The 18,872-nt window shown below is 35.0% G+C and overlaps 9 protein-coding genes and 1 non-coding gene across 10 annotated transcripts; 5 read left to right on the top strand and 5 right to left on the bottom strand.

The window, feature by feature from the left end:
- The first annotated feature begins 979 nt into the window (after positions 1-979).
- ALT1 (alanine transaminase) lies at positions 980-2,747 on the top strand. The gene has a single exon (XM_020219329.1). It carries the CDS (start codon positions 1,147-1,149, stop codon positions 2,677-2,679), a length of 1,533 nt encoding a protein of 510 aa, XP_020076392.1. The 5' UTR covers positions 980-1,146; the 3' UTR covers positions 2,680-2,747.
- Positions 2,748-3,103: 356 nt separating this feature from the next.
- Positions 3,104-3,694, top strand: HYPBUDRAFT_11904 (uncharacterized protein; the record flags this gene model as incomplete). Its single annotated transcript, XM_020219208.1, has 1 exon — positions 3,104-3,694. The coding sequence occupies one exon, from the start codon at positions 3,104-3,106 to the stop codon at positions 3,677-3,679; it is 576 nt and encodes a 191-aa protein (XP_020076393.1). The 3' UTR covers positions 3,680-3,694.
- Positions 3,695-3,738: 44 nt separating this feature from the next.
- Positions 3,739-5,319, bottom strand: URK1 (uridine kinase; the record flags this gene model as incomplete). The annotated part of the gene is made up of 1 exon (XM_020223590.1): positions 3,739-5,319. One exon carries the CDS (start codon positions 5,317-5,319, stop codon positions 3,739-3,741), a length of 1,581 nt encoding a protein of 526 aa, XP_020076394.1.
- Positions 5,320-9,404: 4,085 nt separating this feature from the next.
- Positions 9,405-9,476, top strand: HYPBUDRAFT_t103. The gene has a single exon. It is a non-coding gene; the product is annotated as a tRNA-Gln (tRNA).
- Positions 9,477-9,958: 482 nt separating this feature from the next.
- Positions 9,959-11,971, top strand: HYPBUDRAFT_125279 (uncharacterized protein). The gene is made up of 2 exons (XM_020219330.1): positions 9,959-10,333; positions 10,406-11,971. The coding sequence occupies exons 1-2, from the start codon at positions 9,987-9,989 to the stop codon at positions 11,538-11,540; spliced, it is 1,482 nt and encodes a 493-aa protein (XP_020076395.1). The 5' UTR covers positions 9,959-9,986; the 3' UTR covers positions 11,541-11,971.
- HYPBUDRAFT_157398 (uncharacterized protein) lies at positions 11,627-12,823 on the bottom strand (the record flags this gene model as incomplete). The annotated part of the gene is made up of 1 exon (XM_020222283.1): positions 11,627-12,823. One exon carries the CDS (start codon positions 12,821-12,823, stop codon positions 11,627-11,629), a length of 1,197 nt encoding a protein of 398 aa, XP_020076396.1.
- Positions 12,824-13,076: 253 nt separating this feature from the next.
- Positions 13,077-15,804, bottom strand: ZCF30 (Zcf30p). The gene has a single exon (XM_020221401.1). The coding sequence runs from the start codon at positions 15,798-15,800 to the stop codon at positions 13,131-13,133; it is 2,670 nt and encodes an 889-aa protein (XP_020076397.1). The 5' UTR covers positions 15,801-15,804; the 3' UTR covers positions 13,077-13,130.
- Positions 15,805-16,029: 225 nt separating this feature from the next.
- On the top strand, positions 16,030-16,541 carry HYPBUDRAFT_125290 (uncharacterized protein; the record flags this gene model as incomplete). Its single annotated transcript, XM_020219331.1, has 1 exon — positions 16,030-16,541. One exon carries the CDS (start codon positions 16,030-16,032, stop codon positions 16,516-16,518), a length of 489 nt encoding a protein of 162 aa, XP_020076398.1. The 3' UTR covers positions 16,519-16,541.
- Positions 16,542-16,677: 136 nt separating this feature from the next.
- Positions 16,678-17,760, bottom strand: HYPBUDRAFT_11911 (uncharacterized protein; the record flags this gene model as incomplete). The annotated part of the gene is made up of 2 exons (XM_020219211.1): positions 17,478-17,760; positions 16,678-17,414 (listed from the first exon to the last, which is right to left on the bottom strand). Exons 1-2 carry the CDS (start codon positions 17,533-17,535, stop codon positions 16,678-16,680), a joined length of 795 nt encoding a protein of 264 aa, XP_020076399.1. The 5' UTR covers positions 17,536-17,760.
- Positions 17,761-17,927: 167 nt separating this feature from the next.
- HYPBUDRAFT_153163 (aminoacyl-tRNA hydrolase) lies at positions 17,928-18,766 on the bottom strand. The gene has a single exon (XM_020221402.1). It carries the CDS (start codon positions 18,626-18,628, stop codon positions 17,999-18,001), a length of 630 nt encoding a protein of 209 aa, XP_020076400.1. The 5' UTR covers positions 18,629-18,766; the 3' UTR covers positions 17,928-17,998.
- Positions 18,767-18,872: the final 106 nt, after the last annotated feature.

Raw genomic sequence — 18,872 nt, forward strand, 5'->3', positions numbered from 1 at the left:
ATAATAATCAGTATAACCATATAATAATCAGTATAACCATATAATAATCAGTATAACCATATAATAATCAGTATAACCATATAATAATCAGTATACCCAATAATTAGTGTAATCAATATCAGGTTTTGGCTGCAATTTGTGGTTTTGCAGACCGGACAAACGGAGTAATGAAAAATCCTGGTGTACGGGCTTTTCTCTGCGACGGTTGCAATGTTTATTACGGATATTAATTGCCGGTTCCAACCCCACTCGGAAGTATACCACCGCAGCTCCCTCGTCGGTGGTTAATCTCCGTGCAAATAAAAGGCCCCTTTCAGTGAAGGCATTCCTTTCATTATTTATTTATTTATTTACAAGCTACACAGAAATACCCCAGATTTCATTATCTGAGATTAAATTCCGAAGACTGGGGCCTTATCGTATGGTGGATGGGTTGTGTTAGCGCTAAATTCGCCGTTTTAGCTGTCAAGAAGACGGAACACGTCAATAAGAAGCCGACTAACTCGTCGAATGCCTGACAGATCCAGTTAGATGTTGGCTTCCACTGCAAGTTTCAAAAATTTGCAGTTAAAATGACTGCAACATACCAGTTATGCAAGTCTCGGACAGCCCAGGGTATTCTACGTCCATCAACGCCAGCACCCCAGCACCCCAGCACAGCACCAGAACACCCGGAATGAAACGTGATGGACGCAGCGGATGTGATGGACCGTAATCAATCACTGTAGTCAGAAAAAGCTTGTTTGTCGGTGTGGTTGGCTTCACAAAAAGAAGCCTGTTTAGCGGGTGAAGACATTACTGTTTTAGGTCGAAAGGGAAAACGGGACTGGGGAACTCCAGTTCCGCAATCTGCTGGTGGCTCCCCATGACACTAGGCTCTGACACTAGGCTCTTCTTCTTATATAAATGTAACTATCTCGTGATCTCTAATCCGCGTATTATAGTGAAAGGTTAAAAAAAGCTTGAGGTGAAAAAAAAAAAATTCGAGCGAAAATTGAGTCAGGGAATACTCCGGTTCTTTAATTAAACTTCTGAGTTATTCAATTGGAGCTTGTTTTAGCTGAGTTATTTGAGTGTATATTGAGAGCTTCCACGTTTGTCGAAAAGTTTTTTAATTCCCCAAAGTTGTTTCCGACATATCCCATAATGCTTAAAACGTTAACTATTAGACCATTGAGTCTAGATACACTTGCTAAAAGTTCATTAAGTATAAGTAGAAACTATACTATTGGTCATTTCACACCTGCACCACCTTTGAATACCCAAGACTTGAATCCACGTACAATCGAAGCCAAATACGCAGTTAGAGGTAAAATACCTCAAAGAGCAGAAGAATTGAAAAAATTAATTGAAAGAAATGAAGATCATAATCTACCATTTAATGAGATTATTTTTGCAAATATCGGGAATCCACAACAATTAGATCAACAACCATTAACTTGGTATAGACAAGTGTTATCAATTTTGGAAAACCCATCGATTAATACCGAAAACTACCCCCAAGATGTCGTTGAAAGAGCTAAAGTTATATTAAAAGACGTTGGATCAGTGGGGGCATATTCTAATTCTCAAGGTAGTTTATTAGTAAGAGGATCAATTGCAAATTATATAAATCGAAGAGATGGAGGATCTCAAGCAAATCGTAATGATATTTATTTAACTTCCGGTGCATCAGCTGCAGTACAATATTTATTACAATTATTAAGTGTTAATGAACGTAGTGGATTTTTAATTCCAATTCCTCAATATCCTTTATATACTGCATCGATTGCATTAAATAATGCTAAACCAATTGGATATTTCTTAGATGAATCAAATAATTGGCTGACTGATCCAAAACAATTACGTCATTTAATTCAAGAAAATAAATCAAAAAATATCGATTTGAAAGCTTTGGTGGTTATAAATCCTGGTAATCCAACCGGTTCGGTTTTGAAAGAAAATGATATTAAAGAAATCATTAATATAGCTGCAGAATTTGGGATTGTAATCATTGCTGATGAAGTTTATCAAGATAATGTTTATGATGGAGAATTCATCTCTTTCAAAAAAGTATTATCATCAATGATTAGACAACATCCAGAATTGTACCAACATGTTCAATTGGCTTCTTTGCATTCAACTTCAAAAGGACTTGGTGGTGAATGTGGTCAAAGAGGTGGGTATATGGAATTAGTTGGTTTTGAACCGGAAGTTAAGTCAATTATACTTAAATTATGCTCGATCAATTTATGTTCGGTGGTTAGTGGTCAAGCTCTTGTTGAATTAATGGTTAATCCTCCTCACGATGATAGTTTACCTTTATTTAAAGAGCAAACTTCAACCATCTATAATAATTTAAAAGAAAGAGCATTAACTTTACACACTGCTTTCAATAACATGCAAGATGTAACTTGTAATAAACCTCAAGGTGCAATGTACCTTTTCCCAAAATTAAATTTTGATAAATTAACTTATCCAAAATTATTTTCAAAAGCCAAAAATGAAGATTGTGAAATTGATGAATTATATTGTATAGAATTATTAGAAGCTACTGGTATCTGTACCGTTCCTGGTAGTGGGTTTGGTCAAGTTCCAAATACTTACCACTTAAGAACAACCTTTTTACCTCCTGGTACTGATTGGATTCATCGTTGGGAGGAATTCCATAAAAAATTCGTTGCTACTTATAAAAATTAGCAATTTTGCAACCCTCTATTTATTTAATAAAAGTTTGTATATTAGTTTTATCTGTATGACTAAGTTATTGATCTAACGTTCATTCTACAGCTGACCCAAGCAACGTTACCTTTATGTATTATCTGCTTAACCTAGAACAATCAAACACGCTTCCCGTTAACCTTGAATTCCGCAACAAGGTTCCTATCCCCACAAAATCTTTTTTTGCTATTTTTTTGTTAGCAATTTTTTTTGTTTTGTTAGCATTTTTTTTTTGTTTTGTTAGCGAGATTAAAAGACCCTACAAAAAGTGAAAAAGTCAGGCGATGGACCTGCAAGGAGTAGCCCTCTGGAATTTGTATAAATACAAGAAGATCAGTCCTTTGTTAATGAATTTTTATGGCTATCATCTATGGATAATGTACTTGTTGTTGAACTTTGCATCATGACTTCAATTACAAGCAATCATACTAACAATAATAATCATAATAATAATCGTAAAAAGTTTTCATTGGCAGTTGAATCTGCTGGGACCAATTCATATCCAGATTCTGATAGAGAATCACCAAGAAGCGTGTCAAATCAACCATTGACAGCATTTTTGGTTGACTTGTCACATTCTCATATTGATAAGTCGACTCCTTGTTTGCAAAAAGAGCCAATTTCTACGTCTTCTACTACTTGTTCAGTTAATTTGTTAAATTCAAATAGCTTGAGGCCCAATTCAGTGCCTCCTTTAAGAAAAGCAAAATCATTATCTGATTCGATTCCACTGGCTTCGATCCGTACTCTGAATGGTAATGAGGTAAGTAAATACTCTATTTGTGATTTAAATAGTTTACATCAAAAGATTCACTGTCGTCGCTCTTCATTACCAGAACCTAATACTAGTACATGTCGATATTTTACTGAAGGTCAAATTGAATTGAATACAAATACTTTTAGAAATCATCATCGGAAACCTTCGGTTTCGTTGAGATTTCAAAATCCAAAATATATCGATGACTCTCTTCATTCTTAATTTTATGTCGTTACGAATACTAATATACCTTTATCATGTTATATAAAAAATGTAGCGTTTCATTCTGTACCAAAGTATAACGAGTCAATAAAACGAGTTCTGAAATGCCAATCAGTATCTTTAAATCCTTCCTCATTATACCATTTCTTTTCATTATTATTAGTAGAGTTAGATTCTTCATCAATTGAACTTAATTTACCAATTACTATATTAACTTTAGGAAAAACATTTAAAATCCTCCTTAATCCAATTTCGGTACATAAGTAAGAGCATAATACTATATCACAAGGATTAGTTTTATGGTCAATTAAAACTTGAATTGCCATAATAGCAGCAGCTCCACTTATAATTTGAGCATCAAATAAGAAAAATTTCTTATTTGGTATTAAATCTATTCTTTTAGGTAATGACTCAGTATGAAGTTGTGGTTCTCCAGTTAATGAATCACTTTGTATAAGTAATTTACCAATAGTGATTTCTGGGAATGTTTTTTTAATTGAGTTCATAAAGCAATCTCCTGATCTAATTATATTAACTGCAATAACTTCTTCTTTAGGTTTGATACCTTTAAATTCATAATTAGTACCAGTTTTTATAGTAATTGGTTCATAATTTGTTAATTGATCAATTGCATTTTCAATTATTAATATCGATATACGATCAAAATAAAATATAAAGTCTGATCTTTCAGTATTTTCATTAAATAATATCGAATGAATTCCCTTTGTATGATTATTATTAGGTAAAACTGTAACATTTTTAGCAAAATCTTCAATTTTAAATTCTTTTCTAATCCCTAATTGTTTCAATCTTTTTAAATGTAATGTCGATTTAATACTTAATTGTTTTTGTATATGTTTAATCATTAAATTAATGGCAGTTAAATTATCTAATCCTCTTGGTATAATCAAATCAGCGTTATTCATGGTTGGGTTAACGTGCCTAACTGCATTAGGTTTAACAAATGTTTCCCATTGTTTCATTGCTCCTGATAAATCACGTCCTCTAAATAAAATATCTCTAGTTAATCTACGTGACAAACAGATATCTAAATCCGTATCAACATAGACTTTTATATCCATCAAGTCTAATAATCTTTGATCATATAATGCATAAATTCCTTCAATGATAATAACATTGGCTCCATAAATGGTGGTTTTTTTATCGGTTCTTGCATGTTTAGCAAAAGAATACACCGGGATTTCGGTCTTATTACCCTTTTTCAAATTCTTAACCGTATCAACTAATAAATCTAAATCTAAGGATGTTGGTGTATCAAAATCAAACTCATTTTTGAAAGCCTTTACTGATTCTTCTGGAGTCAATGGCTTATAAAAATTATCAAATGATAATAAAACAGTCCACGGTTGATTCAATTCTTGAATAACTTTCTGTGATATTGATGTTTTCCCGGATCCTGAATTCCCAGCGACCCCAATAATATAAGGCTCGGTCCATGGTGGTATATATATATCAGATTCGTCCTTATTGTGTTGTGAATCAATTCTTTTATCTGATTCCTGAACTTTCATGTTCTTATCAGAATGCATTGGACTCGGAGTGAAAAACGAATCTTCGTGATCCGGTGCTATACGTGAGGATCTTCTCCCTCTCTTTTCTATTGGCTGGTCTAAAGACATTTGAATCAAAGTCGTATAGTCTGGCTCAAAGTAATAACCTAAAAAGGTTTCCTGGTTGTACTGGGGGCCCAAGTCTTCTTGAGATGATCTTCGAATTTTTTTTTTTTTTCAGTACTAAAAATGCAAAAACCTAATTTTTAGGGCAAAATGAAAACTGCGTACTACTTTTGAATTACTCTGAACTCATCTAATCAATGGAACAATCCAATATACAGTCGGGAAAAGCCAGACATAGACGAAGACAGTATAACGGTGAGTGGGAAGATGAAGTAGTTTCACCGGAGGAAGTAAAGTCACAGAAACCCATCCCCGAATCCAATCCTGCCTCAATCCTGGAGTCTGAACCAGCACTGTCTACAGCTCAACAATCAAATGCAAACCCAGAGATAGACTATGATCAAGCTAGAATACAGACCAGAAAGCAGTATTTAAAAAGAAGATTCGATACCAAGTTAAAAGAGCTCGAAAATGAATTGAAAGATCTATCTACCAAAACAGACCTTACCTCAAAAGAACGAGAAGAGTATAGTCATAAATTGAAGGCTTATAACTTAATGAAGGAACGAGAAGAGTTATCAGAAAATGTTTCTAATATCGATAATCTATATAGCTTACCGTCAGAGTATGTTACTCATGAAGGTAAAATAGATAGGAAACGTAAATATGAAACGCTTAATGCAAAGTCAAAATATGATGATTCTCAAGGCTCGGAAATATTTTCGAAAAACAAGGATTTTGAAAAGAAGAACCGTTATGAAAATCAATGGGAATTAGATCAATTGAAAAAAGCTCAAAATATAACTGGGGTATCGCAAGAAAAATCTGATCAAATACAATTAGCCGATCAAAAAGATTATGAGTTTGTTTTTGATGATTCTCAGTTTGTTGAATTTACTGATGACGAGGATGGACTTTCTGGTGATGAAGAAGAAGTTGAAGAGAATCTTGATTCTAAAAGGCACGATATAGCAGAAACTAGAAAGTCTTTGCCAGTCTATAAACTCCGGGATTCGTTTTTGCAGTCAATCGAAAAACACCAAATTTTGATTGTGGTTGGTGAAACTGGTTCAGGTAAGACAACCCAACTACCACAATACCTTAATGAAGCTGGATATTCGAAAGGTAAAAAGGGCGAAAACCTTGTCATTGGCTGTACTCAACCTCGTAGAGTTGCAGCAACGTCTGTCGCTGCAAGAGTATCTGATGAAATGGGTTGCAAACTAGGTGAAGAAGTTGGTTACAATGTTAGATTTGATGACAATTCTAGTCCTCTGACAATAGTAAAATATTTAACCGATGGTATGCTTTTGAGAGAATTTTTAACTGATCCTGAATTGCTGAAATATGGAGCTATTATGATTGATGAAGCTCATGAAAGAACAGTTTCAACTGAGATTATTTTGAGTCTTTTGAAAGACATCATAAAAATTCGCCCTGACCTCAAGTTAATTGTTGCATCTGCTACTATTAACGCTAAAAAATTCTCTGACTTTTTCAATGGAGCACCAATTTTCAATATCCCTGGGCGTCGATTCCCAGTTGAAATCCATTACACTAAAAATCCTGAAGCAAATTATATTCAAGCTGCTATAACTACAATTTTTCAAATTCATACAACTCAAGACATGCAAGGTGATATTCTTGTGTTCCTCACCGGTCAAGAAGAGATTGAATCTATGGAGGAAGCTTTGAATGAAGCTCGTGAAAAACTAGGTAACCTGATAAATGATTTAATAGTGGCTCCTATCTATGCAAACCTACCTCCAGATTTACAAAAAAGAATTTTTGAGCCTACACCTCCAGATTCCCGAAAAGTCGTTTTAGCGACTAACATTGCTGAAACTTCTATCACTATTGATGGTATATCATTTGTTATAGATCCGGGTTATGTTAAAGAGAATGTTTATAATCCGAGTACTGGAATGGAAAGCTTAGTTGTTGTTCCTTGTTCCAGGGCATCTGCTGATCAAAGAGCTGGTAGAGCCGGTAGAGTTGGACCAGGGAAGTGTTTTAGATTATACACTAAATGGTCTTTTTATAATGAGTTACAATCTAATCCAACTCCTGAAATACTAAGGGTAAATCTAACTTCTATCGTGTTAATGTTACTTTCATTAGGAATCACAGATTTAATTGGCTTTGATTTCATGGACCCACCTAGCCTGAACACTCTTATGAAAGCGTTAGACTTATTGTATGCTCTTGGTGCTTTAAATTCGAGAGGAAACTTGACTAAAACAGGGCGGAAAATGGCTGAATTTCCTATTGATCCAATGTTTTCTAAATGTTTAATTAAGAGTGCTGACTATGGTGTTAGTGATGCGATAATAAGTATTATTTCATTACTATCAGAAAGTTCAAGTCTATTCTATAGGCCCAAGGACAAGAAGGAGCAGGCTGACAAAAAGAAAGAAGCGTTTAATCAAGAATTTGGGGATCATTTGACATTGTTGAATATTTGGGAGCAATGGGTTGAAACTGGATATTCGAATATCTGGTGTCAAGACCATTTCATACAGTATAAAGCTTTGAAAAGAGCCAGAGATATCAGGGAACAATTGTCAAGATTATGCAATAGGATAGGAATTGAAACAGATAAGGATGATCCAACAGAAAACAAGACTATGAAAATTCAAAAAGCCATCACCTCTGGATTCTTCCCGCATATCGCTAGATTATCCAAGATGGGTGACTCGTATCGTTCGTTGAAAAAAAATCAGCCTATTTTCATACATCCTTCATCATCCTTACACTCGGTGAAGCCACCGCCTAAACTCATGTTGTATCATGAGCTAGTTTTAACAAGTAAGGAGTACATGAGGAATTGCATGTTGATAGATGAAAAGTGGTTAAGTGAGCTAGCACCACATTACTATAGTGCAAAAGAGTTAGAATCTTTAGAAAGTAAACGTCGTAAGAATCTTTAGAAAGTAAACGTCGTAAGTGATTAATATATATGGAGTCATTTAGAGTACTTTGAATTATAACATTTACATAGTAATAGTTTTTTTAAAATTAGTAGAGAAAATTTAAAAATCTGAGAAAACTTTGAAAAAAGCTTGATGTATTTTATTGCAAAAGATAAGTTCTACCAACAAAAGTGATTTTAATTTTAATATCTTCTTTATCCGCATTGCACCTAACAAGTATGAATAGCTCAAATAAATTGTTTGAGCACAGGCTCATTATGTGCTTTTAAATATGAGTACCTGATTAATTATATGTTCCACAAGGGTTACACCTAAGACTTTATTGGTGTAAGCAAAAAGCCTCGCACGTCACAAAAATTCTTGAACATTTCAAAGCAGCGTGAGAATGTTGCTCAGCATTTAGATGCTAGTAGTTTCTTCTACTGCTCAATATGTTTTCAATGGTGTCAGCACATTAAATGTTGAAAAAAAAAAACACTAAAAAATTCCAAGCAGTTAGAAAATAATAAATATGTAATTTTTAATACCGAAAAAACTTAGTTAATGATAAAAATTACTTCAAAATACAAATATAAAAATTTTTTTTTTTTTTGACGTATAAGAATATATATTTAATAACTATTTACTAATATATACCTAGAGTGGGAAAGACTATGTTTAGTCAAGAAAACCCATGTTGAATTAAGTGATGTGATAGAAGTGGTTGGGGCTGGTTGAGTTGAGTTCCCAGAGGAACTACTTAGTTTAATTTATAGATTGAGTGCAGAAATATAATAAGATACCAATTTTTTCGCAGCCTTTCTGCGTAATGCAGGAAGTCTTTCCGACTCCTGCTTCTGCGATAGTCGAAAGTCCTGAACTTTTAAAAGGATCAGGTGGTATCTATTAATAGTTCGGATTTGNTTGGTGTCCAGAGAAGCATTGGCTATAAAAAGAGACCAAGTTCTGTCAGGGATATTTTGTGTCGAAGGATACTGGCAGTAAGCCCAAATGAGATAAGTTGCACGGCACTCTAAATAGACATGGGTGAGAAACTCGTCTGGAATAAGGTCCCGGGAAAATCTGGGATCCCGGGAAAAAAAATTAATGAGATTTTTATACTAAGTAAAACACTTGTCATGATATAAAATTTACATATTTTTCAGTCATCAAAGCGGTTTTATAGTGTAGTGGTTATCACTTTCGGTTTTGATCCGAACAACCCCGGTTCGAATCCGGGTAAGACCTTTATTTTTGCAGCCATTCAACCAACTGTCTGTTTTTTGTCACTTCTAATCTAGAACACTTACAACCAACTAAAGCACAGAGCACTAATTTACATAAACAACATATCTGGATAGCTGACTGCGATAGTGAAGCTATTCGCTCAATGTTCAAAGCAAATCATGGACTCCCTGCAAAGAATCCATTAATAAAGAGGTAGCAGAACATCCACCTTACCTCGCTCTTCACTAATTTCACGTTGGCTAGCACCTTATTTCTACTGACCGATACTCCAGTATTGGTGCCTTTCCTGTCTCTGGGTTATCCTTGAGCCAATCAGAAACAAGAGTTGGCCGTCTTTTGCTTTGGAACCTTCTTCCAAAACAAGACCTAAAAAAAAAGAACGCGGATTTTTTTTTTTTTTTTTTTTTTTTTTGATGTTTACGTTTTACAAATCAAAATCAAAATTAAGCTCAAACATTTCTAAAAGCTTTTCTAGCTCTAGTCTTGAGTCCTAGGTTATTGACATTCAAAATGGACAAGAATAACCCTTTACTTCCATTTGCATTCTCGACGTCATCATTTGATGAAAAGGTGCCATTGAACACAACTCCCAGAAACCGAAAGATCATTGATGAAAACGCTAGCAGCATGTATCACACGAGGGTTACTCCCGAAACCAAACGAAAAGGCCCTACTTTGAAAGTTCATCCCGGATTGAAGCGTAAAATGGGAGAGAGTTTTAATGAGAAGGATGATATCAAAAGAAGAGATACTTTTTTCAATGATTTTGGCGACGATCCAACATTAATCGATGGAGATGCAAAGACTGACGAGGATACTGGTGGTGAAGAATTCAAATCCAGAGACTATAAAGATGGGTTTGACAGAACATCAGAATCAAGTCACCCCGATCCCGGCTTTGGCAAGAAAACCTGGTCTCACTTACCGAGTAGTCCAACTTTGGAACCTCAGATACATTCCGAGTTTGACATTGGGACATCTGATTATAATGTTCCAGATTCTCCAACCCATAATTTTCCGAGTGAAATCAACCACCAAGAATACCATGAACTTGATTTGAATGATCACAAGCCCAATAGTGCTAAATCTTTAATATATGAGTTATCATCTAAGAAAAAAAGATCCCGTCTTGATAATATGAGTTCTGATGCCGACTTCGGAATTGACCAATTCAATCGATTCAAGGCTACTACAAATTGTCCATCTACTGATAAAAATTTGGATACTGAAGAGTACGAAGAACAGCAAAGACAAGTTCATGAAAACGCAAGACAAATTGTGATTGGTGCTTTCGAAGATATGAACACCACTATCCATTTAGAAGGATTGGGAATACGACAAATCCCCGAAGAAATTAAGGACTTTGATAACTTAGTCATTTTTGATTTCGATGCTCCTACTCAAAATTCTTACCAATTATACCTCACTAATAATAAAATCGACGAATTACCTCCATCTTTATTCAATTTCACAAAACTAAATGTTTTGGGTTTACGTCAAAATAAATTATCAAGAATACCTCCACTTATAAGGAAATTGGAAAATCTAGTTGATCTTTCCTTGGGAACTAACAAGTTAGAATACTTACCTCCACAAATCTTGGATTTGCCTAATCTTTCTACATTTAGAGCTGGTCCAAATCCTTACATGAAAATTCCTGATGATGCTATAGAAGTGAAGACAGTTACTGTAAACCTGTTCAAGACCAAAAAATATTTCACTCCTTTAAAGTGGAAAACGGAAAGCAAAAAATTAGTGCCATCTTTGAAAAACTTATGTCTTGATACAATTGCCAATTACGATGTCACTTACCAAGAAACAAAAAATTGGAAAAAACACACTCCTAAAATTTTTCACAGCGTAATCGCATCAGCAATTTCTAAAGGTCAATATGAAGAGTCCTGTAGTGAATGTGATAGAATTGTTGTTGAACCAGTAGCTGAAAGTATCGAATGGTGGGATTTCTTACAAAATAAAGATGTCCCAATTAAGAGGCAATTTTGCTCGGGTATGTGTGCAAAAAAATGGGAGAGGTCTACATTAATCGACCAGGAGTATTTTTGATTCTGCTTCCCCTTAATTAATCAACGATTAACGACTTATATTACGATATTATTTATGATACCCTATATATTCCATTTAGGCATTTTTTAATTCATGCTTTTCTTCACGAAAAATTCGTAGTCTTCTTTAACGACATAATTTCCTGGAAAGATTCCCGCTTCACCGTTGAGCTCTCCTTTCCACCACTCACCAGCATAGTCTATTAGCCTGACAGTATCACCTGCTCGCACGGTGAGATCTCCCGGTTCTTGTCCATTGAAACTAAATTTTATAGTACAGTAAACTTTATCTTCTTTGATATTGCTGGTTGTCGCTAAAGACGAAGTTAAATTTTGGAAATACTGTTTTCTAAACTTCACAATGAATAAATCTTCAATTGAGTTTAAGGCTTTTTCGTTCTTCTCGTAAAACTCACAAAGTAAAACATCGATAAAATCCTTCTTTCCCAACTCATCCGGTGTGCTGTCGAATATACCGTGCAATGTATTTAGGTTGAGACTAAACTGGTAGATAACCATTAATTGAACAAAGTATATCATGGTTTGTATTGGATCCAAGAAAGCATCTAGAAAGCCGAAAAAAAAAGAAAGTTCTTCTTTCAAGAAATCATTTAATCTATCATACTCTTGCTTATACTGGTCCATTTTCCTTGCTAAACTATATATTTGTTGAGATTGTTTGAAACTTAAATCGTTCTGTTTTTGTTTAACCAATAACGATTCATGATTATTATACGCCTTATCATAATCCAATTTAACGTACTCTCTTTTTTGAATATGCTTATTAATAAAACCAAATAACTTTAAAACTTCATTCACTTTCTTATTAATAATTTCTTCTAGTAAAGCCAATTCTGGTTTAATGGCCGGAAGGATTTCGTCTATAGAGCTTTTATACACACCAATGGTCTTCCAAATCTTGCACTCTATTAATAACGCTTGCTTTTGAGATTCCGTAATTTCAACTCCATCAAGTGAGGATAGGTAATCCTTCCCTTTAGAAAACTTCATTCTTTCATTCAAATCAGCTTTTAGAGCCTTAGGCAAGCTTAAGAGTGGATCATACAATTGGGTTAAAGTTTCTGCAATTGTAGTTGCGATCTCTATATTTTGAAACAATTGCTCTTTGAAGCTATGAATATGCTTGGATAAGGCTTTTAGGTTTCTTTCTGCAACTTCAAGCTTATTCTTTAAGTTATCAAAATCCTCGTCGATTGTATACGATTCTAAGTTGACTTTCTGTTTAAGAAGCTGTGGAGTTCTTTTCAATGAGTCCCAATTCATATACTCCTTTGTGCAAACAACTGCATCTTCAGGTAGATGAAGCTTTGCTGTCAAACTGGTGATAAGTCCCAAAGTTTTCTTAGGTGACTGCCCTGGCGACTGCCCTGGCGACTGAGGGAGAACCATCTGAGTTATTACTCACTCTAGAAGGGATCACTATTTTAATTGAGATTTGTGGCTGCAAACTTTTTTTTTGCAGCAAACATATCAACTCAATAAAGAGCCGCAAATTTACAGAAAGTACGAAGAAGCATGCGATTATATGAATATACATTCACACACAAATATATATAATAAAAATAGTTTTTTATGGGTGACCATGGTTAGAACCCGGCCATGCTGATATTTTTTCTGGTCCAGGAGAAGAACCTCTGCTGCTTCCATCTACTGAGCTGTTATTGAGCTCCGTAATATTTTCAGAATACAGAGCCTCTGTAATTTCACTCAATTGTCTAAATAATTGAGACTTAGTTTCAGGATCTAAGGGCTCATCAGATCCGATATCATTAATTTCGTCCTTGAGTTTAGTCAATTTTTCCTGAGATAGATCGTCCAAACTTCTTATTAATCGATCACCGAAACTTTTATCTGTAGGGCAGTTTAAATATATTTTTCTTTGCAACATCTTGACTATTTTCAAGTTGTTCACCATTTTGAATAAATGGGTGGATTTTGAATCAGCATCTTTATTAGCAGACTCTACAGGAGGGTTGATCAATAATAATGCTGCGTAATATAGCATTATATGAATGTGGACGGGAACGTATTTCAAGTTATTTAGAATATCTTTATCATTTAAGACAAGATTGAGCACAGTTTGAGCTGCAGTAACAGCAATATTTGCACTGACTATTGCTTCGTTGTCTGATATCAATTCATGGTTGGATACAAAATCTTCATCACTGTCTGAAGAATCGTCCGAATCTTCTTCATTGGTGGATTTAATGTTTTTGAACTTCTTTCCTAAATGGACCTTCGAGTTAGCTCTCACTGGACCATTGCTTGTTGAATTATTCCAACGAGGGAGAATGACCCTATTCTCGTCACCAGTATCCATTTTCAATTGCCTTACAGCAGCAGAGTTGATATGCATCTTGGCGAAATTGTAATAGATAAGAGTAGACTTGGAAGACCAGACAGCCCCATTGTTTACCGGTGAGAGTAAGACAGCCCACGAAACCATCCATCTATCTAATTCCAAATTACTTTTCGAGGGTATTCCCAAAGATGAGGGAGCTAATAGGTCCCAAGCCTCGCCCCTAAATGCCTCATTTAAAGCTTGATTATATTCAACTTGTGATACAAGTCTCATATCCGTAAATTTTTGTGATGAAACTTCTTTGTTAATGGTAACAACGGAATCTTTAGGTTGACTTTTAGAGTCTTCGTTTTTATTGTTTGTGGCCTCTGTGTCTCCGTTTTCAATTTGAGAAGGAGAACGTTCCATGTGAGTTAAAGAAGTTAAATTATCATTTATAAGTATGCTTTTACTATGCTTAAGGGAATATTCGTCTGAGCTAACCAATCTTTGCCTATTAAAAGTCAAACTTTGTTGTCCATCTAAGACGTATAACAAATACCATAATTTTAATCGGTCTCTCTTACTCAAACCTCCACTTTTTTTATAATTATGATTGGTTACAGAATCAGTAAGTCCAATCTCCTTAGCAATTTGTAAAGCTAATCCGGTAAACATTTGTGCGTTTGACAACCAAAAGCTGCAAAGAATTAATGCCATAATTGTATTGAAGCCATCAAGTTCATTGACAGGCCTTCCTTTGTAAAGTAACTCACTGCATGATATATGAAGGTACTCCTGAAGTTTGTACAGCTTCGAAGAAAGAGTCTGATCAGGATGATGCATGGATGCAATAGTACATATAGCACATATGAGAATAGGTGAGGATTCCCAAATAGAATCCACCAGGAATCTTGAAATCTCAAACCCAAATAGTTGAGGAGATATATTGGTATCAAAAAATTTAAATAGCTCTTTCGCTTGAGATTTGTCTAAAAATCCATCTCGGAAGTCTTTGGGATAGTTAATATCTCTTTTATCGTCGTCAGATTCTCTATCAGAGTCTATAAATTTGGGTCTTTTCTTTGAATCTTCGACATAGTGTGAATGACGCCTTTTTGTATTTGGAAAGTCGTTTGAGGGAAGACTGTGGGATGGGTAATGCTGTGAGTATTGTTCTCTGTTATAATATTGACTTGGTACGGATTCGTTTGTTGGATCGGGTGAGTATGGTCTTGAACTAGGTAGTGAATCATAATGGGAAATGTGGGATGCATTAGCATGTGAGGAAGAATGTCCGTGTGTATCTATGGGGCCCTTTTGAGGAGGGTAAGATGTAGGGTATTGTAATTGTGGCTGACCATATCTCTGTTGGTTTTCCATTAAAAAACGTTGATTTGATTTAAGGATATCAACTAAATCATTAAGTTTATTATCGAATCCATTTATTTTGTTTTCCATCTGAGTTTTCCAGTGCTGCTCAGATTCGGATATATCTTCATTTGGCAAAACTGACATGTTAGGTTGCGGTACATGCTGCACCATATATTGAGGTATTGCGTTTGAAATGGGATTCTGTGCCAGAGTAGTTACAGCGGGGTTCTGAAGTGGTTGAGGATTTCCAGCTATTTTATTCGCTGCTGTCATGGCGTTGGGCCGTTGCGGTAACTTGTCTGACGAAGTTGCATTAGCTTGATGATGGTGCGAAGCTGGAAGCTGGATATGATTTGTAAAAGAGTTCAATGGAGGAAGTCGTATATCATCTTGGGCTGGCCGTATAGCTTGAGGTTGTGGAGGTATCAGGGGAAGTTTTAATGAAGGAAGTTTTGGAACAAATTGGCAATTAACTGCTTGTCCAATTTTAACACAACGCTCGCATGGTAAGTTGTTCGAGTATATACATTTAACTTTTGACTTCTTGCAATTAGAGCATGGTTTAGTCCTTTTTTCCTTAGCCATACTTTTAGCTAGTTAAAGGAAGATATCATAAGTGCCTTTCATTCGAATGGAATTTTTTTATCTACTTCATGTAAGGAAAATGTCACTCGCTTTAACACGACATTTATACACCCAAACACCAAAAAGTATCCCCGGATTATTGATCAAGTTAAGCTTGTGAAATGATTTGATTAATAAGACGACTAGGTACTCTTCAAATACAAGTTTATTATAAATTGGTTTTATCAAGATGTCCATGAAACCTAAAATCAAAGCTTTTTTTGGCTCCAATAGACATTATGTTGTTAGTGGGGCCTCTAACAATCCAGGAAAGTTTGGGTTTAAGATATTACTGTGGTATGTCAGCCACGGTCTACCAGTGATCCCAGTTAACCCAAAAGAAAGCGAAATATTAGCACAGCCAGTAGTGAAGAGTGTTCCGGATGTTGTTCAAGCTGCTGTTTCCAAGAAGGACATCAATGCTTATAAACTTGGTGATTATGATGGTATCAGTATTTCATTTTTAACTCCTCCAGGCGTTACTGCTACAACTTTGAAGGAAATAACTATGGTAAAGGGATTCAAGGACGTAATTAAAGGATTATGGTTCCAACCTGGTAGCTATGATGAAGAGGTTTTGAAAATTGCTGAAAAGATCGGAGTTTTTGATCACGTAGTTTATGAAGATGAATGCATTTTGGTTAGAGGTGAAGAAGGTCTATACAGTGCCAATTTATAATCAGAGTACTTTTATATGTATTTAATGAATGTTCTTGTTTAAATTCATAGTAAGTGTATTGATTTAAATTCTTGTATTCCTACTTGTTTTATTAAGTATTGGAAAAAACACATATAGTACAAGTTTAGACTATTATATACAAAGGAACATTGAGTAAAGCTAATCAAGAATTTTCTTTATGTATTGGCCCCAACTAGCATCATCTTTTGTAGTAGAAGAATCAGGTTTGATTTCTATAGAATATGGAAATGGTGAACTTTCTAATGATGTTATAGGAGGGATATGATCTTTATGAGTATCAGAAATATAAACAATATATTGCATATTTTCGTCAAAGCTTTCAGTAGATAATTCAAGGTTATCCTTTGACTCATTCAATCCCACCATACTAGAAACATTTGATATATCTTTTGTTGATGAGGTATTACGGTCTGAATCTAAGGGTAGACACTTAATATTAATTGTCCATGACTCCCATGGACTCAAATCACCTTCATTATCACTTTTACCCTGACCGAACCAACCAGTTTTCTTCTTGATTTTGGCAGTACTTTTATCAAGAAAATATATAATTATTTGTCCCCATTTAAAAGTATCTGAATCTTCTGCATTGAGATTAGACTTCGTGTTTGGCAGTAACAGGCTTGACTGATCATCTTCCAGAATTTTGATTTCGTTATTAGGATTTTCGTTATTAGTTTTGAAACTACTTCGATCATTGATCTTAATATTCGGCCTATCAAAATGGTATTTTATCAAATAGGATATTTTTTCGTCTATTAAAGAGTCCAAATCTGGTAGATTAGATGCCATTGGATATGTTGTATTCAAAAACTCGTTCGTTGTTGGTGTGATGGGCCCAAAAAGTCGATGAAAGAATATTGTCCATATTATACCTATATTAATTAGTTAGTCATACTATATTCGATTAGTCTTATATTTCTTTATCTTTCACATACCTTTTAAAGACTCCCTCACTACTGATCTCTCAGCTGTGAGATGAAGAGTATACTCCATATCGCCTCTTGAATATAGTTAGATTCGTTTAACAAAGGACAAGGAGGCGGATTGAGAGTGCGTTGATGGCTCGTTCTCTTAAGGATGCTTGTCCTGGCAAATGCTGATAAGTCAACTTTAGAATATCAAGACTGTCCACAGGAATCGACGCGTGTATACTCAAGGTTTATTATGGGTGAACTTTGGCTAATAGGTTTCTGTAATGAAGAACGTAGTTGGTCTGTGCTTTTATTGATAACTTGTGAGATCGTAGCGATAAGAGTACACTAAACTTTTTTTTTTTTTTTTTTTTTGGTTTTTGCTTTTTTTTCCTGTTTAACGAGACTCGGGCCACTTAGTTATGGCTGCCAAATACATATACCAACAGCATTTTACGTTTATTTACAGTATAACTACTATGCACGGATACGTTATAATGATATATTATGCAATTCTGTAGATATTTATGCGCAGATGGAATCAGTTATGATTTTTTTCTTTTGGAATCAGTCTGGGGATCAAAGACTTCGAATACATGCTTCCCGGAGGCCATTTCGTCAAGAATAGAGGTCACTTGTGGAACTACATTTGATGCTAGGCACATCAATTCATCTTGCGTGAAGGATGAAAGAACATAGTCCGCCACTCCTTTTTCATGAGTAGTATTTTTTGGTTTGCCAATACCTATACCGATTTTAGTATAGCCCATACCCATTGATTCATTAATTGAGCGTAGCCCATTATGGCCCCTGGCACTGGTATTCTGTCGGCGAATCTGTATCTTTCCAAGGGGGATCTGTAACTCGTCATGTATAATGACTAAGGCAGGAGAATATTTGGTCAGTTGAACACGAGAGAAGTTAGACCAAGTCTCTGCAATTGGTCTTCCTTGTAAATTCATGAACAGATAAATTGACTTGAAGAAGAAGAGATTGGCTCTTTTAGACTCCGTTTCGACACTAGTACTATAGATCCCATGAGGTAAATTGGCATGACTTTCAAAAGGCTTGAATTCTTGCCATTCTTGTGTTACTATTCGATCTAATATATATGATCCCACATTATGACGGGTTCCTTTGTATTTAGGTTCAGGGTTTGCTATGGATGCAACCATTATATACGGTGGTTTATTTGGTTGGCAGGTGCTTACGCCCCGAATGACTGTTGTTTTGCTGCCATACCCCAACACCGTGCTTAGTATTGATCGGGAAATTCGGAAAAGCATAGATACACCGGTGCTTATTGCGAGACGTAAGTAATATAGCATAGTAAAGACTACTATATAAAGATAGCAGCTTATTTTCTCGTTGATTTTTGATTTTTTTTTTTTGATTTTTTTTTTTTTTTTTGTTTTCTTT

This window comes from Hyphopichia burtonii (genome assembly GCF_001661395.1).
Source record: "Hyphopichia burtonii NRRL Y-1933 unplaced genomic scaffold HYPBUscaffold_4, whole genome shotgun sequence".
Lineage (NCBI taxonomy): Eukaryota > Fungi > Ascomycota > Pichiomycetes > Serinales > Debaryomycetaceae > Hyphopichia > Hyphopichia burtonii.